Below are 25410 nucleotides of genomic sequence, written 5' to 3'. Positions count from 1 at the left end.
TTGTTAATTTCAATATCCGAGACGGATAGACTGTTTGATAAAATCAGATCCAGAGTGTGGCCCTGAGAATTGGGCCAGATACCCACTGAACAAAGTCGAATGAGTCAATCAGGTTTAAAATCTCTTTTGATAGTGGCTTAGAGTCACCCAAAATTAATATCCTATCATAAATGGTGACAATTTCCCAGACAAACTCAGCAAATTCATTAAGAAAATTCTTATTTTGTTGAGGAATATGATACACCCCGACAAACACAATAGGATTAACCAAAACAACTTGAAACAGTTGCACTTCTAAGTTTCAGTAGGCACCTGTGGGTAAGTTGCGACAATGATAAGAGTTTTTAAAAACTTTCACTAGTCCCCCACCATAGCCAGACAACCGAGGGTAATTTACAAAATTACAATCCTGTGGCACCAGCTCAGTAAACGGCTTAACTCTCCAGGCTTAATTCATGTTTTAGTGACACATAAAAAATCCAGAGCATGAGAAGTTAAGAAGTCATTTAAAATAAATGATTTGTTTACCAATGAACGAGTGTTGATCAGAGCCACCTTGAGTAGCGACGAATCATCCTCAAGCTGTATTGCTAGGCACAGCAGTCGAAGGTTTCGGGGATTCATTCTGCCTCGAAGGATGCGAGGAGAGAAGCAATGGGTAGGCACGATGAAGGAACTGGGAGTAACAAGTAGCAGTCACCGATGTGGTACATCAGTGAACGTCAAGATGCACAGCGTCCGTGGGTCATCTTAGACCCAACACGGAAGGGGGAAGGCTGCGTAGCAGACACCAGCGATTTGGCAGATTTCATGCGGGAGGTATGGTCGGAAGGGTGGGTGAAGAGACGAAATCCACTAATTTCACAATTGGCCAAATCAACAAACATGCTATGGATTAGTGTTAGGCGGTCATAAACCAGCATCGTATTGCAGCTTGTGATTAAAAACGACATAAGAAAAAACATAAAATTGCCAACGACAGAGAGGGCAGCAGACGGCCAATATCATATCCTGCCAATATTTCAGGTGTGTATGAGTTTCTTTCTTCACCAGAACACATTTGAAGAAAAATAGAAACAAATCTTAGCTCAGTAGGTCCTTGAAATGCAAGTGAATGTTGATCCAACTTTTGAAGTTCCTTCCATAAATCACAGATAGTCAGCATAAACGTCATCCATACGACTCCAAGCGGTAAAAAAAAAAAAAAAAAGGATCAATATTTAAGTATTTTTTAGCTATAATCCAATGCTTGAAATTACACTTTTCCTTGAATTGAATTACACTTTGACATCAACCCCAAATATAGCTATAACTGCTAGAATGGAAGTTCCAACACAACATTTCCGAGTGCTAGTTTCTCCTGGTGCATAAGGTGAACAGAACATCGCACAGAGACCTCTTGCACATCCGGGTTCTAGGCAACCGCCTTTATGGCCAGATGGGTCAGCATAGTGCCTAATTGGTCTATAATCATTTGTTTTGGGTAAATCCACTCCTAAATATATATATATAAAAAAACTGTTGTTGGATGATTTGTCTCTTCCTGTAAGAGGGTGGTGCTTGGCTAGAATAAATTGCAAACTAAACCATTACTCATGCTGATAGTCAAATGTTTGACACTGTATGACCAACAAGCAGTTGACTGCGGTTTTAAAGGGAGTTTATTAGTATTTTAAGAATTTTAACATGGATGTGCTGGTCAGTGCTAAGGCATTAGGGACCCCCCAAAATAAATAAAAATAAGAAATGTAAAATAGTCTTATTCTTGATATATTCTTGATCTAACAAATATAGTGTATGGATCAATCCACTGTCGCACTATGGTGTGACATAAGGCACATGCACATACATGCAAAATTTTCATTTTCAACCAAAATGTGAATCTGTAAGCAACACAGGTCATTTGCCAGTTGATGACAGCATGGACTAGTTCAAAACAAAACAAAAGAGACAGGTAAAAATGAAACTCACTGTTTTTTCTAATTGTCTCCATGAATTATAGATATGATACAAAATTAATAGGCTACTGATTCAATGCTCCCGGAGTTTGACTACATATTTATTCATTCATATTTATTTTTTGATTAAAATTAGCCATTCAGTTTTTGTTCCCTTGTTGTTGTAGGCTTTTTAAAGCTGGTCAATTATCCAGTAAAAAGCAGTGTATTATTGTTGTTCAAATAATATTCCCTGAATATTTTTATAGTCCCTGTATGCAATCTAACAGTGCCTGGTTAAATATATTATATTTAGTATATTAGTTTTGTTTTACCTCAGTATTGGTTATCAAAGCAGCATACGGTGATTCTGCTCTTAAACGCTCCTAAAGAGCTTATGTTGTGCATGATGTTGTGGCAGAATGAAATTGTGTTGGGAAACATTTTGTGAATTGATGCAGATCCTTATGTTGGAAGTAATTCTGACGTGTGAGAAACAATCGGCTGCTTTATTCATTGGTGCAAATCAAACAAGTTGTCCTGCAGGGTAAACCAAGTCATGCACCACATTATCCTCTGATTTGGGACCAACAACAGGCTGTGTCTGTCAATGCTAAAGCAGTTATAATCATCTCTTTGTGCCATTCCCTTCTTTTGCTTGAGTTGTAACTCATTTTCCCATTACTCCATCTCTGGCATAAGATGGTTAAGATAAGATGGCTTTAAAATCAAACATTGCAATTTATAAATTTTCCCATTAACAAACAATATGCAAAATTATTAACATGGTTTTATGCTCTGGCATGGATGGTTATAGTTGCCAAATTGTGCCGTACCTATACAGGGTCATTAACGTGGTTATGGTTTCATGGATTGTGGTGCTGCGAAATCAGCATTAGAATAAAAATAACTGACAGGTCACCAATTGTGAGTCACCACGTCACTAAAGCCATTCCACCAGTAGTTTGTAATCGCACTACATCCTATACCAAACTATGTAATGCTACTGGTACCGTTACTCACCATGCTCAGAATCTTTCTGCCTTAGACGGAAATGTTCTTACTTAAATTGTGATTAGCATGTTCATATTTACCTGTGAACCTGTATTTAATTTACATGGGTGATATTTGATTAAGCCTCTGTAGTTCTTTTTGTGTTTTTTTTTTTTTTCAGGATGAGGGCATGCCTTGCAACCTGTCTATGTTGGTATCAGCCTAATTTGGCTAGCTTCTTCCAAGTGACAGATACATTTTTAGTTTCAATGAGACACCCAGCCTTGGCATAAAAAACAAAAAGCATTTTCATTTTCCATTTAAAAGTCAAAAAGCAAATTTTAACTTACTTATATGGTTAATATAATATACCTCGGCCTATTGATGGACTACACTCTTGAAATGGAATACATAGACTATCAATTGCCCAAAAAAACTTCATCAGTCAATTAACAAGGACAATTGCATCTATGTGAACTTCTGCAGTTAAACCTCTGGGGTCTGAGGGTGTTTAGGGCCCTGGAGAATGTTTTGACATGCCTTGACATTTGTGCTTTTTTCAGTTGCTTAAAAACATATTAATGGCTAAAATCATGTATGTACAGGTTTGTATTTTTGAGAAAATAACATTTTTGCGTGGTTTTTAAAAAAAAAAAAATAGAAGTAATTGAAATAAGGCCATATAACACATACTAAACATTTGTCCACAAGCCTTTTGCGAACTGGATCTTGTAGCCTAGAGTTTTTGCTACAGAATGATGTGAAAACCATCCTGATCACTCATTCATACAAAACAATATATTAATTTAACTTTTGTAAGAAAATGTTAGTGTTAGAAAGGTCATATGCAAGGAGGCGTGAATGATCATGAATATTGAGGTAATTCACACCCAAGGAGACAAAAGACCCCTCCCCTGGACCTATCACTGAAGAACGACAGAAAGAGAATGAATGTGAGGAGACTTAATGATGAAAATCAAGTTTTAAGTTAAAAGAAGTAATCTGACTATACATTTTCTTTACATAAAGACTTTACTTAATTTTATACATACACTACCATTTAAAAGTTTTAGAAGAAGTCTCTTCTGCTCACCAAGACTACATTTATTTGATCCAAAATATAGTAAAAACATTGTGTGAACTCATTTTACAATTTAAAAGAACAGTTTTCTATTTGAATATATTGTAAAATGCAATTTGTGATCATAGCTGAATTTTCAGCATCATTACTGCAGTCTTCAGTGTCACATGATCCTTCAGAAATCATTATAAGATGCTGATTTTCTAATATGGGCATATTTAAAGTGCATTTTACTCATTTACACCTGAACCCATATTTGCAAGCACAAGCATTGATGATAATGAGGCAGCATAAACACTTGATAAAATATATTATAAACATTCATATAATTTTATTTCATATTTATATCATACAGCATACTATATAAATACCTGCTTTAGCCAAAACAGCATTTAAATGTAACTAAAACTTGCTTATTAGGAGATATATTTCAAATGTCAATACTCTGAATCCTGGCTGGCAAGTCTGGAAACAGTCCCACTATTAAAATATGTACATGTTTATATAAAATAGCATGTCAACTAAAGAAAACTAAATGACTTACTCATCCGAAATTGTATCCTCTGCTGGATCAAGTCTCTCTTAAAAATACAAACGTTCATCGGAGTCCCGCTCTTCTTCTGAGGAAAATGTTAACTCTTCCTTACTATCCAGGAGTTTCCTCACATGTGTATCATTACAAACATGCAGTAAAGTGAATTAATTCTTTACATCAAACCTCACTGTCGGGGGAGTTTACCATTTGCATTGATCGTTCAGCACATTAGCGTTTGAATGGCGCGCTCTGCTTGTGTGTGTGATCACATTAGCTGTAATGAGCTGAGCCTGTAAAAAATGTACATCCCTTTGTTTCATACAGATTACATTGCAGGAGAATATTTGTTTTAAATTTTAATTGTTTTATTTAAAAGTAGACACTTTAAGCTTTCTTTAAACATATGTTTCATGTTTGTGTGATAAGTATTCGCCGAGTTTCAGTTCATTTTTGTGACATGTTTCAGAAATATGTTCGTGAACACGGAGACTGCATACAGCTCACCCTTTTTATTTTCTTTATTTTACAAAAGCACAAGGTTTTGTTGTTATTGTGAGTGTACACAAATAAAAGTAGACCCTTTATAGTCTCAAATGATGTCTTACACTTATCTGTATGCCCCAAAATGACGGAGTATTTTAAGTTGTTACCCAGAGGGTTAATATAGGATGGACTAGACATTAGTCATTAATCTTACAGTTCATATAAAATCTATGTTTAAACATTGTCCCTTAACATTTTTCTCTCATTAACCAACATCTTATGGAGTTTTGTGTTCCTTGCCACAGTCGCCTTCAGCTTGCTCACTGGGGTCATAAATACAATTAGTATTTAATTATTTATTTTTTTAAACACAATTCAAAATCGGTTTTTATCTAATTACACAATGATGACTCATTGACATTATAGACATTACAGTTTTATCTTCTGTTAATGCCTTATTTTCTGTAAAACTGCTTTGAAACGATGTGTGTTGTGAAAGGCACTATACAAATAAAACTGACTTGACTTGCCTTGGTTAATAGTTATAGGGTTAGTTGCACTAAGATTTGTTTTTCTGCTGTCCGTAACCCAATCAGAACAGACCTGTAACATATTTCTGGGTTGCGACCCACCAGTTGAAAACTATTATTACTGATTACTATCCAGGGATGAAGGACTCATGTCAGTAATGAAAGATCCTCAACAGCTATTGAACTGAGAGTACAGAGATCTATAGAGATTAAACACCAGTCCCTCTACCATCTTTTGAGGACCATGAGAGTCCAGTCATATCTGCTGTTGCTTACTGTGGCCCAGATCAAGATATTAAAGCTGAATCACAGCAATCCTGGAGCAGGTGTTATGAAGGTGTTACTTAACACAAACTAACAATGAACAATACTTTTATTGCATTTGTTAATCTTAATTATTGTTAATTTAAACATATTAATCCGTCCAAAAGTTGTGTGTTAACATTAGTTAATACACTATGACCTAACATGAACTAACAATGAACAATTGTATTTTTATTAACTAACATTAACAAAGATTTATAAATGCTGTAAAAAAAAGTTAATGATAATAAAAGTTCATGATACCTAATGCATTAACTAATGTTAATGAATGGAATCTTATTGTGTTACAATAAATAAACTTAAAACCAGTACAATTTTCACAAGACAACAGATACACATTTACAGTGCATCCGGAAAGTATTCACAGCTCTTCACTTTTTCCACATTTTGTTATGTTATAGCCTTATTCCAAAATGGATTAAATTCATTATTTTCCTCAAAATTCTACAAACAATACCCCATAATGACAACGTGTAAGAAGTTTGTTTGAAATCTTTGCAAATTTATAAAAAATTAAAATATCACACTTACATAAGTATTCAAAGCCTTTGCTCAATACTTTGTTGAAGCATCTTTGGCACCAATTACAGCCTCAAGTCTTTTTGTGTATGATGCTACAAGCTTGGCACAGCTCTTTTTGGGCAGTTTCTCCCATTCTTCTTTGCAGGACCTCTAAAGCTCCATCAGATTGAATGGGGAGCGGCAGTGCACAGCAATTTTCAGATCTCTCCAGAGATGTTCAATCGGGCTCAAGTCTGGGCTCTGGCTGGGCCACTCAAGGAGTTGTCACAGAGTTGTCCAGAGTCACTCCTTTGTTATCTTGACTTTGTGCTTAGGGTCGTTTTCCTGTTGGAAGATGAACTTTCGCCCCAGTCTGAGGTCCAGAGCACTCTGGAGCAGGTTTTCATCAAGGACGTCTCTGTACAGCCATGGCCAAATGTATTGGCAGTGACGTAAATGTTGTGTTTCGCAATGTTTTCTGCTTCAGTTGTTGTGGTGTTGATTCACATTGTTTCTAGATTATGGTGCAGAGTGATCAGATGCATTTTAAATAATTGCATTGATATATGAACTTTATCACAAAAACTGGCCCTGGCACAAAATGACCAGCTAACATTTTTTCCCTAATCATATCACCAGCACCTGGGAAAGTGTGAATGAGTACTAGTCAGGTGAAATCACTCTATCATTCTGATTGGATTATAAGAGCAGACTGATTGCTGTAAAAGAAGAGAAGAAGTGCTTCCAATCATTGTGTTCTTGTTCGCAATGATTACCTCTAAAGAAAGATGTGCAGCCATCATCACTTTGCATCAAAATGGACTCACATGCAAGGAAACTTCAAAGAGAGGTTCAACTGCAGTGAAGAAGCCTTCAGGACATCCCAGAGTGTCCAGCAAGTGCCAGAACTCTCTCCTCCTGAGGAGTCAGCTACGGAATCGTGTAACCACCAGTGCAGAGCTTGCTCAAAATTGGCAGCTGGTTGGTGTGAGTGCATCTGCACATACAGTGAGGCGAAGACTTTTGGACAATGGCCTGGTGTCAAGAAGGGCAGCAAAGAAGCCTCTTCTCTCCAAGATAAACATCAAGGACAGGCTGAAATTCTGCAGGAAGTACAAGGATTGGACAGCAGAAGACTAGTGCCAAGTTATTTTCTCTGATGAAGCCCCCTTCCGACTGTTTGAGACATCTGGAAAATCGATAGTCTGGAGAAGAAAAGGTGAACGCTACCATGAGTCCTGTGTCGTGGCAACAGTGAAGCATCCTGAGACCATCCATGTGTGGGGTTGCTTTTCATCCAAGGGAGTGGGCCTTGAACACTGGCAAGAATAAAGAATGGTATCAAAACATCCTGCAAGAGCAACTTCTCCCAACAATCCAGGAGCAATTTGGTGATTATCCGTGCATTTTCCAGCTTGATGGAGCACCATTTCACAAGACAAGTGTGATAATGAAGTGGCTCGGAGATCATTACATAGAAATTTTGGATCTGTGGCCAGGCAAATCCCCGGATCTCAATCCCATGGAGAACCTGTGGTCAATCCTCAAAAGGCGAGTGGACAAGCAGAAGCCCACAAATTGTGATCAACTCAGAGCACTAATAAAGAAAGAATGGAGTGACATCAGTCAGGATACATTGCTGCATTCATCTTTCCCTCGATCCTGACTAGTCTCCCAGTTCCTGCCTCTGAAAAATATCCCCACAGCATGATGCTGCCACCACCATGCTTCACTGTAGGGATGGTATTGGCCAGGTGATGAGCGGTGCCAGGTTTCCTCCTGACATGACGCTTGCCATTCAGGCCAAAGAGTTCAATCTTTTCATCAGACTAGAGAATTTTGTTTCTCATGGTCTGAGTGTCCTTCAGGTGCCTTTTGGCAAACTCCAGGCAGCCCGTCATGTGCCTTTTACTGAGGAGTGGCTTCTGTCTGGCCATATATTAGATATATTTTTACCCCCATCCATAACACAATCATAAACTCAATGTTTAACAGAAAACAGTTATAAAAATTTAAAAACACTGTTGTTGAAAATGTCTGTCGGTGATGCTTGACTCATGCACCTGTATTTTTAAAACAAAATCAGCAGATTTCGAGTGTTCATTTCACTCACAAGTAACAAAAACAAAACAACAGGGAGACAAGAAAAAGAGGGTAATTAGATTGGCACGAAAAAAGTTATTGAATTTAAAGAAAAGAAAAAACTAGACGCAACACTCACTCTGAGTGAGGCGCGAATGTGGGGCTGTGAATGTATGCAATTATGTGTGTGTGTGCGTGTTTGTGTGGGTGTGTGTGCATGTTTGCAAATCACTGACCATGGATGGCAGGAAGAACTATTCCTGGGGGGGCTTGTGGTTGCAGAGAAGCCGACACAAGTCGATTACCTGAACTTGGTACTTGACAAACGCCTTCGCATAGATGACAACACTCTGCAGCCAGCATTAGGAAGTGCGGCGCGGAACCTCTTCACTCCGGCGTTAACACTGGCCAAACACAGAGCACGTCCCGCTCTAGCTTAGTAACTGATCTCATACACACTCAGGTAATCCGTGCACCTCTCTTTTTTCTAGATACTCTCCACTCCCCCTGCCTCCATCTTTACCTTCCTTTTTATAATTTTCCTTAATTGTTTTTGTTCCATATATGGGCATGGATTGGGCGGATTTTGTCATGCACCACCACAGGATGATGGAGGCCACTGGGCTCATTGGGACCATCAATGCTGAAGACATTTTTCTGTACCCTTCCCCAGATCTGTGCCTCGATACAATCATGTCTCAGAGGTCTACAGACAATTCCTTGGAATTCATGGCTTGGTTTGTGCTGTGACATGCACTGTTAACTGTGGGACCTTAAATAGACAGGTGTATGCCTTTCCAAATAAAGTCCAATCAACTGAATTTACCACAGGTGGACTCCAATCACCTGAGCTCAATTTTGAGTGTCATGGCATAGGCTGTGAATACCACATGTGATTTTTTATTTTTAATAAATTTGCAAAGATTTCAAACAAACTTCATTCACATTGTCATTATGGGGTATTGTTTGTAGAATTTTTAGCAAAATATTGAATTTAATCAATTTTGGAATAAGGCTGTAACATAACAAAATATGGAAAAATTGAAGAGCTGTGAATACTTTCCGGATGCACTGTATATTTTCACAATTCACATTTTGGAATAAAGGCAAATTACTTTTCACTTAAAGAAATATGAATCCATTTTTGAGTTTGACATTGCTTTTAAGGAAAAGCATAGGCTACGTTGATAATATGAGGCAATTTTTCTCATTTCCTATTAATAAAATTGAAAGTACGAAAAACAGGTAATTATTTGTTTTGTTTTATATATATATATATCCATCCATCCATCCATCGTCAACCGCTTATCCTGTGTACAGGGTCGCAGGGGGGCTGGAGCCTATCCCAGCTAACATTGGGCGAAAGGCGGGGGACACCCTGGACAGGTCGCCAGTCCATATATATATATATATATATATTTATTTATTTTTATTTTTTTTTAATGATTAATGTCATAAATTGAATATGAAAAAATCAGCTGAATGTGGTATAAATATGATTTTATTTTCATAACTGATTATTTATTTATTAAATTGTGCAAGTTTTTCACATGACATTTTTAATGCAGCCCATAGCAGATACAATGTGATGTAGAAAGACCTTCTCATATTTATCCCTTTAAAGAATATAATGCATTATAATCCACACCAAATTGAAAATGTTATATTTTTAAAGGTGTAAATAAGTTTATTTATTGTAACTATGACCAGGTAAATATTAAAATGTATTATAACTGTATAGTTTATGTTTTACTGATTACACTAAAGCCTTTAGTCTAATCAGTAAGATATACAGTGTACATATATACACAAACACCGATCAGCCACAACATAAAAACCATCTGCCTAATATTGTGTATGTCACAGATCCACCGGACTCCCTCTCTCACTCTGCTCTCTCTCCCTCACTGCCCACACAGTGCTCACTTTCCCCTGAGTTTTGATCAGTCACATCTGCACATCATCAGTGACCAATCAAGGATTCATTTATACTCCACTCTCACTATGGTCTACGGACTCGGAGACTACAGACTCCATAGTTTTGTCTAGATCTTCCTGTGTATATACTTACCTTGTTACTGTTCCCCTCATTAGAGTTTTGTTTTGGTTCATCCTCCATGTATTCCCCAGTACTTGAACTCTCCTGTGTTGTTTACGTTTCCTGCAAAAATCATAAGACTATTGTGAGTTAGCCCTTCATCTGTTCATGGCACTATTTCCCTGTCTGGATATTACCCACCTGATGTTTGACCTGTTGAATAAACCCTGCGATTGAGTCCATAACCCTGCCTCTGTGAGTTTCTCTGTGACAGCGTAGGTCCCGCCACATGCTGCCAAAACAGCACCAATCCACAATGCTATTCTTCTCACCACAATTGTAAAGAGCAGTTGTCTGAGTTACCATAGACTTTGTCAGTTCAAGCCAGTCTGGCCATTCTCATCAACAAGGCATTTTCGTCCAAGGCATGTTTTTGGCACAATTCTGAGTAAATTCTAGAGACTGCTGTGTTTGAAAATCCCAGGAGTGCAGGAAAATTGGTTGATGTAGATGTACACGGTACGGATTAAAGTGCCCGCGTACCCCCACCATTATATGTAGGAAACAGTTTGTGTGAGCTAGGAATTAAATTAAACTGTCCTTATTCTACATTATCATGTAAGGAAATGTATAATTGAATTAGTCACCTCCAGCAACTGTTATAAATTAGATAAATGACAAATAACTAGATTATTTGTCTGAATACAATTCTCCACCATTACAATCGTAATACAATGTCTTGTTGTATCCCCTCACAATTTCTATTGTAAGGAATTAGCTTTAATAAGGGAACTATGATTAATTAACTTCTTGGAGTAATATTATTCACATGGCTTATTAAAAATAATATCACATATATTTAGGTATAGCTTTGAAGCTAAAACTTTTAAAAACAGGGATGAGATTATACCACACAAAATATACCACAGTCAAATTATCTTTAAATACAGACACACTTTATTGCTATTCTAAAAATAAAACTAATCTAACACATAAATCATGAAACAGGTTGGTGAATAGAGTGACAGAATAATCAATACAGTGAAAATGAACATTATGGAGTCTGTTGATTTGCAATCCGATTGCAAATCGTTTTTGACTCAAAGTATTCAACTAATACACCAGCACTTTGAGCAAAATACTGGAGATGTACTTGCATGTCGTTGCGTTTCCTTGCATTGCGTTTCCTTGTGTTGCTTGGTTCTTTGGCTCTTTGTCGAAAGTTTGTTCCATCTATGTTTTGTTATGATCGTGGATTGTTATTGTCTGGATGAAGTAAGGCCTTCTGAAAGGAGGACTTGTGACTCCTGTTGGGTGTGTGAACCGTAGAGCAGAGAGTGAGAGGCTTCCTCGGGACTTTGTGTGTTCCGGGTTTTCCTTGGACTCTACATGAAACAGAGGTTCTGGAAGCAGCAAGAGCAAGAGAGAAGTTCATCAGAAGAGAAGAAAGTTCTTCCTTGTGTAGGCCCTTTGTCAGGCTAATCAAGCCTCTGAGACAGCTGCCCATAAACGTTCTTTCTCTGTTGCACCACTGTCCGCAGTCAGCCTTTATCCCTATCGGAGGGTTGATTAGCCTGATAAGGTGTCTTACTTTTCATGTTGACAGGATTTACTGTGCACATTTTCACAATTTTCTCTAATGTTGTTGAATTTTAGGGACCATCTCTATCAACACAATCCGAACACCCTATCAAGCCCCTGGCGAGAGTGAGATTCTTGACCTGGATGATAATTTGTACCTCGGAGGACTGCCAGAAAATAAAGTTGGTCTGGTGTTCCCTACAGAGGTGTGGACAGCTCTGCTCAACTATGGTTACGTAGGCTGCATACGTGACCTTTTCATCGATGGTCAGATTAAAGATATCCGCCGCATAGCCGAGGTGCATAAATCCAATGGCGTGAAGCCCTCCTGCACCAAAGAGACACCCAAGCAGTGCCTGAGTAACCCCTGCCAAAACAATGGCATCTGCAGGGAGGGGTGGAACCGTTATGTTTGCGACTGCACTGGGACGGGCTACCTTGGTCGATCCTGTGAGAGAGGTGAGACATAAAATACATATAAATGTTTTGTTTTTTTTTTACTTTTAGATTCATTCAGATTTGTTAAAGGTTAAGTAATTTCTTTATGCTAGTAATCTACACAAAACGTCTTCACCACGACGAGTAGGGAGGGGACCAGAGCATATTACATATATGACATCATTTTGCACGTTCATATGTGTTATTTATGGTGATCTCTGACTGGATCGTTAACAGTTTTAGAAAATTTACATTTAGCATTAGCCAGCACTTGTAAATTTGATCTGATGTCAGACACCCTGGCACAGGGGGAACATTTTACAATGATGGCTGGAGTCTCTATTTTCACATTCTTAAAGGGTTATTTCACCCAAAAAGAAAATTCTCTCATTTACTCAAACTCATGATATCCCAAGTGTGTATGACTTTCTTTCTTCAACTTAACACATTTTAATAAAAGTAGAAAAATATCTTAGCTCAGTAGGTCCTTAAAATGCAAGTGGATGGTGATCCTACTTTTGAAGCGCCAAAAAGAAGAGATAGTAAGCATAAACATCAACCATACGACTCCAGCTGTAAAATTAATGTCTTCTGAAGTTATATCCTGTATTCCAGTGACAGTGATTGACTTTTCTGGATTTCTAGTAGATTAGTACAGTTGTTGAAGCACTATTGTATAGGAAGATAATGTTGTCTAATGTGTGTACTGGTGCAATAGTAGGGTTTATTGAACAGGTCAAACATCAGGTGGGTAATATCCAGACAGGGCTTGTCATCGCAGTCTACCAGGATGAGTGAGGAGACAAGGCGTTCCTCCACTTCCAGGCGGCCGGCTCCTCCTTCCTCCAGCGGATGTCTGCGGCTGCTCCGTTGGGGTGGATGGTAGTGGCGAGGACTCTACTACGGCACATCCCTCCTCCTTCCCGGAATTCGGCACTAGTGTAAAGGGATTAATGGAAAGGAGGAGACGAGAACCTCCTCCTTTCGGGTGTATAGCATCACGACCCAGCCCACCCTCTGCCCTGTCACAACAACATTATATATATATATATATATATATATATATATATATATATATATTAGTAAATTGCGTTAATGAACATGCACCATATTTTTATCGTGGGCACTTAAAAATACTGTGAGTACTTATAAATATCTTATTATCCGAATTATTTAGATTTTTAGAATTAACCTGTTAAAATTTATAACACTGCGTGTATACTGTGTAAAAATGCAGTCCGATTTTCACATTGATCTAACAAAAACGGCAGACAGGCTGAATGAAAATGCAAATTCACTCTCTGACAGTAGGTGTGGCTTCTGCAGCACAAATGTAGCTGTTACCCTGGTAACGCCTTTACACAATGCAGCCCTGCGCTTATAAACAATATTTTATTAGGCATTTTACGGAGGTAAGATGAAAAGAAAATGCTATCGAAACATCGAAAGACAGTCAGTTCCCTTCAGAGATACATTTATATAAAATAGTCAGAAAAGTATTGCATTCAAGGGCTTTAGTTAAAGTCTACAGAAGTCACAATCACTATGAGAGGATTTTTTTTACTACTACTTGTCACGTTTTAAATAAAGTTTTGTGACTGCAAATCTCCCTGTTATGTTTTTATATTGCCAACAAATGGTTATGGTATATTGTTGACTGTTGAGAAGGTTTATAAAAGGCACACACATTTAGAGGCAATGTCAGGTAATTTCAAACATGAGATTAATCGTGAATTATTTTAATTTACTGACAACCCTCAAACATTTGAACAGTAATTTTACATATGAATCTTTCTGGATAGTGAAATGATAACAAAAATATTTACTTACCTTTCCTTGTGGTTTTTGAAATGTCTGATGAAATTCGAGGTTGTGGTGGTTGTATCGGATATTTTTGCGTTGCATATTTTCATACTTTTTTTATTCACACAGTCCAATTCGACATTTTTATATCCAAAAGGAGATTATTTTGGGAAATTGACAATCATCTGTAATTTTGGCGCGTTGCGAGCACAGCGTTAACTGCGCAGATGCAGATCAGTGATGCTGGCTGGCTTACATTTTTGCATGTTGATGTTGCAATATTTTTTAAACGCATTTCATTACTGTTTATAATAAGTTATTGAAAATAATAATAATAAAGTCAGTGTCGACTCGAGTCATGCAGTTCAAGTCAAGTCTCGTGTCCCTGGTTCTCAAGTCAAAGTCAAGTCATTTTCTTAATTTAGTCACTAGTCACAAGTCCTTAAATTTGTGACTCGAGTCAAGTCATGTAACTCAAGTCCCCCACCTCTGCTGATTACTGATGATACTACCGATAAATCTAAGAAAGGAATCAGTTCTATTGTCTCTCTAGAATCTTTTAACTTCTCTTGTCTTGCCTGCACTCGAGTCGACTCCAGTATCTCACACTCACCCTATCTGGAGATGGATGAAGTGAGCTACACTGACTTCACTCTCATTGGTAGTCGCTCACGAATGTCGCTTGTCATTTGCTAAATTCTCAACTCGTCGCTTCCCACAGCGATCTCGGTCGCCAACGGTCGTGACAACTCGTGTCACCAGAAGTTGCTGTGCTCTCATTGAAAATTAATGGGATTGTGACGTTTCGTCGCATGATGCTGCTTGCGGTGTGAACGGGGCTTAATAGAACAAAAGTCCCTGCGACCACCTGACCAAATAATATTTTCAGAGAAAAACTCTTGTAGCATGCTGCAGTGAAACCTGCTTATGCAGAACTGAACAATTTAAATGTTAGACAAAGAGAGAGATGCAAGTTGATTGGCTACCCGTTAACAGGCTCTATTTTCATGAGCATGCAAACGTGCTCAACGTCTTATCCAATTTTCATGAGAATGTTAATTCTAATATATATTTCGTAGTGCAAAGTGTAAGTGGGAATGGGTGGGAGATGAATACAGATCCATTCTCTGTAGTTTAATGGAGCCTACCTGTACATCCAAATTCTGACAAGAATCACATTTTCCATCACTGTCTTAGAAATATGCCTGACTATCATCAAGAACACAGTTAATGCGTAATGTAATTTATTCTTCTAATTCATTGCATGAAGTCCATTTACAATGCCAACTTCTTCTGAATGTGCTGTCTTGTTTTATACCACTGGTGCTTGAGAGAGTTATATAATAGGATGCAGACAGTAGAATAATAACTGGAGAAAATCTCATAATTCAATTGCACATAATCCAGCCCATTTGCGCATTGTGTGTGCGATTTCAACAAACCTACAGTACTTGCGCCTACACTTAGTGCATGAATACATAAAAACTTCATGGCCATGACCACTGACTTTGCGCTAATGGCATAGTGCTGCGCAGTGCCGGTTGTTCCCATACACAAATTCTGCAAGTTGCGTAGGGCCCCCTATCTGCCAGGGGGACCCCATGCTGTCAATGATGATTACAGTAGCCCAGGTAATGATACATAATGTAGAAGCAGACATGCATTTAGCTGTTCCTATATAAGACATATTATATATGTTATAGGGCAGAAACTTTCTTATTTATAAGCCAAATAATTTTCAGGAACAGATAAACAGGATAAAAAATTGCCAGGAATGTAATTGAGACAGCATGAAAGTATACAGGTGAAACTCGAAAAATTAGAATATCGCGCAAAAGTTCATTAATTTCAGTAATTCAACTTAAAAGGTGAAACTAATATATTATATAGACTCATTACAAGCAAAGTAAGATATTTCAAGCCTTTATTTGATATAATTTTGATGATTATGGCTTACAGCTTATGAAAACCCCAAATTCAGAATCTCAGAAAATTAGAATATTACATGAAATCAATAAAAAAAAGGATTTTAAATACAGAAATGTCGGCCCTCTGAAAAGTATAATCATGCATATGTACTCAGTACTTGGTTTGGGCCCCTTTTGCATTAATTACTGCCTCAATGCGGCGTGGCATGGATGCTATCAGCCTGTGGCACTGCTGAGGTGTTATGGAAGACCAAGATGCTTCAATAGCGGCCTTCAGCTCTACTGCATTGTTTGGTCTCATGTCTCTCATCTTTCTCTTGGCAATGCCCCATAGATTCTCTATGGGGTTCAGGTCAGGCGAGTTTCCTGGCCAATCAAGCACAGTAATACCATGGTCATTGAACCAGGTTTTGGTACTTTTGGCAGTGTGGGCAGGTGCCAAGTCCTGCTGGAAAATGAAGTCAGCATCTCCATAAAGCTTGTCTGCTGAAGGAAGCATGAAGTGCTCTAAAATGTCCCGGTAGACGGCTGCGTTGACTCTGGACTTAATAAAGCACAGTGGACCAACACCAGCCGATGACATGGCTCCCCAAACCAACACAGACTGTGGAAACTTCACACTGGACTTCAAGCATCTTGGATTTTGTGCCTCTCCATTCTTCCTCCAGACTCTGGGACCTTGGTTTCCAAATGAGATGCAAAATTTGCTCTCATCAGAAAAGAGGACTTTGGACCACTGAGCAACAGACCAGTTCTTTTTTTCTTTAGCCCAGGTAAGACGTTTGACATTTGAAGCCCATGTCCAGGACCCGTCTGTGTGTGGTGGCTCTTGATGCAGTAACTCCAGCCTCAGTCCACTCCTTGTGAAGCTCCCCACACATTTGAATGGCCTTTTCCTGACAATCCTCTCCAGGCTACGGTCATCCCTGCTGCTTGTGCACCTTTTTCTTCCACACTTTTCCCTTCCACTTAACTTTCTATTAATGTGCTTTGATACAGCACTTTGAGAACATCCAACTTCTTTTGCAATTACCTTTTGAGGCTTTCCCTCCTTGTGGAGGGTGTCAATGATGGTTTTCTGCACAACTGTCAGGTCAGCAGTCTTCCCCATGATTGTGAATTCAACTGAACCAGACTGAGAGACCATTTAAAGGCTCAGGAACCCTTTGCAGGTGTTTAGCTGATTAGAGTGTGACACTTTGAGCCTACAATACTGAACCTTTTCACAATATTCTAATTTTCTGAGATTCTGAATTTGGGATTTTCATAAGCTGTAAGCCATAATCATCAAAATTATATCAAATAAAGGCTTGAAATATCTTACTTTGCTTGTAATAAGTCTATATAATATATTCGTTTCACCTTTTAAGTTGAATTACTGAAATTAATGAACTTTTGCACGATATTCTAATTTTTCGAGTTTCACCTGTATACTATTTTTAAGGCAATTTTAATAATGATTTAGGCATGATTTTCAATAACGTTTTTAATTAAACTGCTCAAAGAGTACATTAAGACATCACACATTATAGGATCATCGGGGGGTATGAGAGGGGGATCGTTTTTGCAGTTACGAACACCATACAAAGTTTTGCTTAGGGCCCCCAAAAGGCTAGGACCGGCACTGGCGCTGCGCTTAACGCTAGCGCTCTCTAAATAGGGCCCCAATATGTCGGGGTACAAATCACAAAAGTGAGTACACCCCTCACATTTTTGTAAATATTTGATTATATCTTTTCATGTGACAACACTGAAGAAATGGCACTTTGCTACAATGTAAAGTAGTGAGTATACAGCTTGTATAACAGTGTAAATTTGCTGTCCCCTCAAAATAACTCAACACACAGCCATTAATGTCTAAAGAGCTGGCAACAAAAGTGAGTACATCCCTAAGTGGAAATGTCCAGATTGGGCCCAATTAGCCATTTTCCCTCCCCGGTGTCATGTGACTCGTTAGTATTACAAGGTCTTAGGTGTGAATGGGGAGCAGGTGTGTTAATTCTGGTGTCATCGCTCTCACACTCCCTCAAACTGGTCACTGGAAGTTCAACATGGCACCTCATGGCAAAGTACTCTCTGAGGATCTGAAAAAAGAATTGTTGCTCTACATAAAAATGGCCTAGGCTATAAAAGATTGCCAAGACCCTGACACTGAGCTGCAGCATGGTGGCCAAGACCATACAGCGGTTTAACAGGACAGGCTCCACTCAGAACAGGCCTCGCCATGGTCGACCAAAGAGGTTGAGTGCACGTGCTCAGCGTCATATCCAGAGTTTGTCTTTGGGAAATATACATATGAGTGCTGCCAGCATTGCTGCAGAGGTTGAAGGGGTGGGGAGTCAGCCTGTCCCTGTGCTCAGACCATACGCCGCACACTGCATCAAATTGGTCTGCATGCTGTCGTCCCAGAAGGAAACCTCTTCCTAAGATGATGCACAAGAAAGCTCACAAACAGTTTGCTGAAGACAAGAAGACTAAGGAACCATGTCCTGTGGTCTGATGAGACCAAGATAAACTTATTTGGTTCAGATGGTGTCAAGCGTGTGTGGTGGAAACCAGGTGAGGAGTACAAAGACAAGTGTGTCTTGCCTACAGCCAAGCATGGTGGTGGGAGTGTCATGGTGTGGGGCTGTATGAGTGCCGGCACTGGGGAGCTACAGTTCGTTGAGGGAACCATGAATGCTAACATGTACTGTGCCATACTGAAGCAGAGCATGATCCCCTCCCTTCGGAGACTGGGCCGCAGGGCAGTATTCCAGCATGATAACGACCCCAAACACACCTCCAAGACGACCACTGCCTTGCTGAAGAAGCTGAGGGTGAAGGTGATGGACTGGCCAAGCATGTCTCCAGACCTAAACCCTATTGAGCATCTGTGGAATGGAAGGTGGAGGAGCACAAGGTCTATAACATCCACCAGCTCCGTGATGTCATCATGGAGGAGTGGAAGAGGACTCCAGTGGCAACCTGTGAAGCTCTGGTGAACTCCATGCCCAAGAGGGTTAAATCAGTGTGTAAGATACTGTATATATAATGTGGGCAAATAGGAAATAACTATAAAATCTGAATGTATAAATTTGAATATAAAGTTTTATGTCAGAATATATAAATATGTAAATCTGAATATCCTCTTCCCAATCCTGTAAAATTAGCCTAAAACGCCTAATCAAGGCATACCCAAAGTAAATTTAAAGCTGTTCTTGAACCGTTTGGAGTACATGCATGGTTCTGGTCACATTTGAAAGGGGACACTCTGAAGTGTTTACCCCAGCAGTCAGAATTACTGTAAGTGCTACTGATTCTGAGTAATAGAAGTTTGAACACAATGAAATAGAAGTTTTGTTTTTCCGCCTGAAATTTTTTTTGCATACAGATGCCTGCAGATGACTATAACTTGTAGCTATTAGCTTGAGAACACAATGGGATCACAGCATGAAGCCTTACCTAGTCCAAGTTCAAATTTTAGAACAATACCATAAAAAATGAATATTTTACACGTTTTTCTAAGGGTACACCCAGGCGTTTTACAAAAGTGCCTTTTGGATACTCCAAAAGGACCCTTTGGTAACCTAGGACAAAAAGGCTCCTACTTTTGAATGCTTCAACGTACAGTCATAATTTTGGGCTCTAATGAAAGATGACACTTAGAGCTATCATATTCCATATCCAGATCCACTATTAGTTTTGCTGACACAGAGTAACTGATGCATGAACACATTAGAGTGCCTTTTCCTTCTTGAAACTAAATGTTGTGCATATAAAAGAGTCAAAACTAGTGCTATGGTGGACAATTTGTTTATATAAAAAATACACAACAAACTATTTACATGAATTTTTACACAAAGTATTTACAAACCATTATAAAATTGTACATGTTTCTAGCAACATGCCAGTCATTGTAGCAGTCACATTTGGGTACAAAGCACAAAGGCAGAACACAGGAAGAGTACTTCACTGGTGTCTTTGCATGACACTGCCTGCACTTCAGACGACCAGCGGTGCAAGACTTGGTGATGTGCAATGGCCTGTGATCTGCTCTTCGTGGAGCAGGAGATACGGGTCTGGCTCCTCAGCAAGGGTCTCTCTGAAAGCCCTCCTCTCTTGATGAGGTGCTGTCCTGCTGCTCCACTTTATGTGGCCGCTTGCTGAGTGGGGGAGAATAAATAAATGTAATTTACAAAGCTAGACACAACTTTTCCATCTTTTCTGTATTTTATATATATATATATATATATATATATATATAGTTTTTCTTTTCGAGTGTGTAAATATGCATTATTGTATGTATATTTACTGTAAATACTGTATACTTTGCCAATGTACTATGGAACAAAGAGATGGGCCTACACCTCCCCCATCAATTCAGCATTGTAACAAATAGATGGGCCTACACCTCCCCACCTCCCCGCATTGTAACAAATAGACTCTCAAACACAACATATATTCTTATTTTCAACTTATATTTATTTATTTATATATATATATATATATATATATATATATATATATATATATATCATATATCCATTTATATATATATATATATATATATATATATATATATATATATATATATATATATATATATATATATATTTACAGTAAATATACAAAACATCTATATAGCATGTCAATAGATCTGAAACAAACAATGAACTAAAACCTCACACACGCACATACAAATACAAAAAACACGCACAAATGGTTCAAACACTCACTGAGGAAACACACGACAAAGGGTAATTACAAAATGTGTTCATTATTCAAACTAAAGCTTATTTATGCGGAATATACAGTAATATATGTTATAAAACACAAGAAAACACTTACTTGTCCAGAGCCATGTCTCATCTCTCCATATTTCCTCTGCCTCCAAATCATCCGTATTGTTTTCAGAAATTTCATCTCCAAACTCAGAATTTTGACAATGAATGACTTCTTATATCACATCCTGGGGTGAAAATCCTGTTTTTCGCGTCCGTTTCACCATATTTAAATCGCCAAATGTGTAAACAGTTCCAAAACAGTTCTCCAATGGCTTTATGCGCATAAGAGAACCATGCTCTAATGGTTCAACTAAAGCCGCATATCACTGTTTTCAGAATTTCATTGGCTATACGATGCGTCAGTCATTTCCACTCTTCGATGTAATTGGTTTGATCAGTAAACAAAGGAAAGTGGGTATGCCCTTACATTCGACACAGACTGTGGTTGGGTATTGAAGGCTTTGGATAGGACATGGAAGCTCCTATTGGGTCAAATGAGGTGTCAATCGAAAGGTCAGAGTGCGTGCTTCCATTTTGATACCGGATATAGGAAATGTTTACATCTGAACTGAAGTTATTACCGATAATATGTGAAAGATTAGGCACAGCTGCCAGGTGCTTTGAAATGATGCAACAAGAGTCTGTGGATATTTATTGATGTAATAATGTGATTTGGACTAAACATTTTACTTGATTTGATCGTTTGGACATTTGACAATGAAACAACACCGTTTTTGTCGGGAAGTTATGGCTCAGTGGACTACTATGAGGCTTCATAGGTGAGTTGCCTAAATTTTGTTTTTGGTTGTTTATATGTTGGTGGTCTGACAAAGATATAGATTGTACCTGCTGTTGTGATTGTATCTTAAAAAGGTTTACATCGTTCGAATCACGAGTATCTCAGCTTTCCAAATATATGTATTATGTTTACTTTTTTTTTTTTTGGGAGTTTTATCTTTCAAAAACATAAACCTCTGAAACACACCGTGGGTCGAGTTCGGCACGTCGGACCAGGAAAGCGATATACAGTATAGTAATAACTTTATGCTGAAGCATGATCATAGACAGATGTTTTTTTTAATAAAATGTGTAATAAAAATGTGTTGTTCATTCATGTGTCTATATATATACATTTATATATATACTCTATATAGTTGAATTTATTTATATACTGTACATGTTTTCAACATCAGTGTCCTTGGTTGCAGTATGCACTATTCAATATGACAAAAAGCAATATAGTATCATGCTACACCATTACTTATTGGAAAAAGTACCTTGTTAGTGCAAAAGCTACACTACTGTGAAAATAAAGAAAATGGTGCTGCCCAATGCGACTGCCTGTATTGCCTATGCCTGCCATGGAAAATACTGTAAGTATCAGACAAGTCAATGGGCAGACAGTAAAGACTACGTAACACCAGATAACAACAGTGTAATGGTCATTTTAGTGGAAGGGTTTCTCAAAAACTGTGTTTGTTGAGGAAACTGACAACTTTACTCTTTGCAAGTAAAATCTGTGTCTCTCATTCACAGATGCCACCATCCTCAGTTACGATGGCAATAAATTCATGAAGTTGCAGTTGTTGGTGGCAATGCATACAGAGGCTGAGGACATGTCACTACGGTTCTGTTCCCATCGGGCGTAGGGCGTTCTCATGGCGACCACTTCACGAGACTCTGCAGACACCCTGCGTCTGGAGCTGGAGGCAGGCCGCGTCCGCCTCACGGTTAATCTAGGTATCAACACTAATCAAGAAGTAAACAACGAATCACATCACATCAAACTCTAAACAAAGTTGTTCACATCTACACTATGAGTCAATAGTTTAGACAAACATGATTGAATTTGATTCTCATGATGTACATTTTGATTTAAAGCTAATCACTCAAATTGTTTTGTAGGCAATTACAAATTATGTTTACATCTTTAAAATTAATATTTTAAGTACTTTTAATGCTTAAATCAAGTCGAACTCATTTCTTAAAGTAACATTTTTGAGTCAGAAATTTGTTTCTAGGTCTAACAGTTCAAGATTTTATAGCATAAAAATAAGTGCAAATTTGAGCTGCAGCTGTTGCCCCTAATAAGTATTCGAGTCAAAACTTTTGACTGGCAGTGTATATTGATATTATTCTCTGTTGTACACTAAAGCCTCTATCTAAAAACACACATACAGCATCTCTCTCTCTCATTATCTCTTTCACGCACGCATGCGCACAGTCTTTTGGGGTGGACATGTTTAGGGTCCTTCATCGCTCAGCGTCTGCATCTCTTCGCACACACAAACACCTCGGCTGGGCTCTGTGTTTAAGGAGGATGCTCCTTATCTCACAGCCCTGACCAATGACTTTCCTCTCAAACCCCCCACTATTTGAGAATCAATATATGTCACATATTACTGATTTGCCTTTGCATTTTACATTGACATGTGTAATGTTAATATATATTTAGTCTGGAGCTAATGAAATAGGCTACTCTATTTTCTTTCTATATGCATTTAGTCAAGATAATATGAATAAATAAATTACTCTGCTTGGAATACTTAACTTTTCCTTTAATGTTAGCTTTATAGTATGAGTTATATCCACATGTGTCTACTTTAGCAGTGACAGAGTAATCAGTACTCAGACAAAGCTGACACCAAAAAATACATAACTCAAAAGGCTGTTGATAGTAATAACTGATATTAAGATAATCTTCTGCATTGACCATTATGCACCAATGTATTGAGTTTGAATATGAAATGATTCAACGGTCCTGATATGTGAATTTAATAAGAGCATTTTCTTACATAATGAGCCTGCTCTGGTGTTTGACTGTGTGTGACCATTTCCTTACTGAGGTTGACAGCACACAAGACAGAGACACTGCTGCTGGTAAACTGGGTTTAATTAACTCTGCAATATTGAATAAATCACAACTTAAACCAGACATATAGCTTTTAATGAAAACTTTACAACTTTTAATAAGAACTTTTAGTATCTTATTTTTTATAAGAATAGAGGTATGTCCACTAATAAGTTGCACAGCTTTAACATTCAGTACAAAATCTACAAATCAATGCATTCACATAACAGCAGTCCAACTTAACCAGGCAGTAAATACACTGGTACAGTGTGGCTGCAAGCATATTTAAATTAAGTTCTTGTCATTTATTAAGTGCAATCTATTATAAGATGCAAATATTAGCACTATTAGCATGACACAATTAACACTGTGCAATTACTACCTACGGAAAGTAGACAGACATGGAGAAATGTTTTAGAACCTTATTTGTGTTCTTGGTTGTTCGACCATCTAGGTTGGGAATTTGTAACTTTACTTGTGATGTCAGAGTACAAATAAATCAAAGTGACGTCTACTGTTAGACAGCTGTGGATTCAGAGAGTCACTTGACTATAACCCCAAATGCATACATGTATTGTCTCTCTAAATACACCACTCAGAAACCAATAACAAAAAAACTATAATTGAACCCAGTTGTCTCAGCTTGACCAATGCCATGATGCTCTATAATACATGCCACATATTGGCTGTGGTCTCCCATTGATTACTATACAATTTGACACAGTACACAACATTTTACTGCTGAGTTCCAAACCTGGAAATGTGAAAAGGGTCCATTAGCATTTCTATTGAATGTAAAACAGAGCACAACAGTTTGGTTCTGGAAGTAAATATAACATTTCTTTACTTCATAGGCTAATTGAATTTTAACAATGACCTTTAAATACAGACCTACCATGAGCTACGAAGTTGTTCATCAGTGGTATATGTTTTTGTTGAAGCTACCAGTCTGCGTTATTTTAATTTCAGTTGTTAAAAATTGTGTTTGATAGAGAAATTCTTGGTGAAGAACTACCCTACCCATGATCCTGAAGAGAAAAGATCCACCAATCAGAGAATCGAGGCAATGAAATCCCATTAAAAGAGCTCTGAAGCTCTACTGCCAACTCGATTGACGGTTTGATCTCCCTATACCCTCAAACTACTTACATATTTGAAGATTGAGCTTCAGTAAATTTTTATCCACACACACACACACACACACACACACACACACACACACACATGTATATATATATATATATGTATATATATATATATATATATATATATATACACACTCACCTAAAGGATTATTAGGAACACCTGTTCAATTTCTCATTAATGCAATTATCTAATCAACCAATCACATGGCAGTTGCTTCAATGCATTTAGGGGTGTGGTCCTGGTCAAGACAAACTCCTGAACTCCAAACTGAATGTCAGAATGGGAAAGAAAGGTGATTTAAGCAATTTTGAGCGTGGCATGGTTGTTGGTGCCAGACGGGCCGGTCTGAGTATTTCACAATCTGCTCAGTTACTGGGATTTTCACGCACAACC

The 25410-nt window shown here is 38.1% G+C and overlaps 1 protein-coding gene across 1 annotated transcript in view; it reads left to right on the top strand.

Annotated features, from left to right (window-relative positions):
* LOC127617781 (uncharacterized) overlaps nucleotides 1–25410 on the top strand; it is a gene marked incomplete at its 5' end in the record, with an annotated part of 288177 nt that overhangs the window by 51776 nt on the left and 210991 nt on the right. Inside the window, 2 exon segments of the mRNA XM_052089853.1 lie at nucleotides 12161–12544; nucleotides 22557–22760. Of these exon segments, the coding sequence (XP_051945813.1) occupies nucleotides 12161–12544; nucleotides 22557–22760 (588 nt within the window).

This window comes from Xyrauchen texanus, chromosome 24 (genome assembly GCF_025860055.1).
Source record: "Xyrauchen texanus isolate HMW12.3.18 chromosome 24, RBS_HiC_50CHRs, whole genome shotgun sequence".
Classification (NCBI taxonomy): domain Eukaryota; kingdom Metazoa; phylum Chordata; class Actinopteri; order Cypriniformes; family Catostomidae; genus Xyrauchen; species Xyrauchen texanus.
Note: the sequence above shows the minus strand (reverse complement) of the source record. Positions and strands in the feature narration are given on the sequence as shown.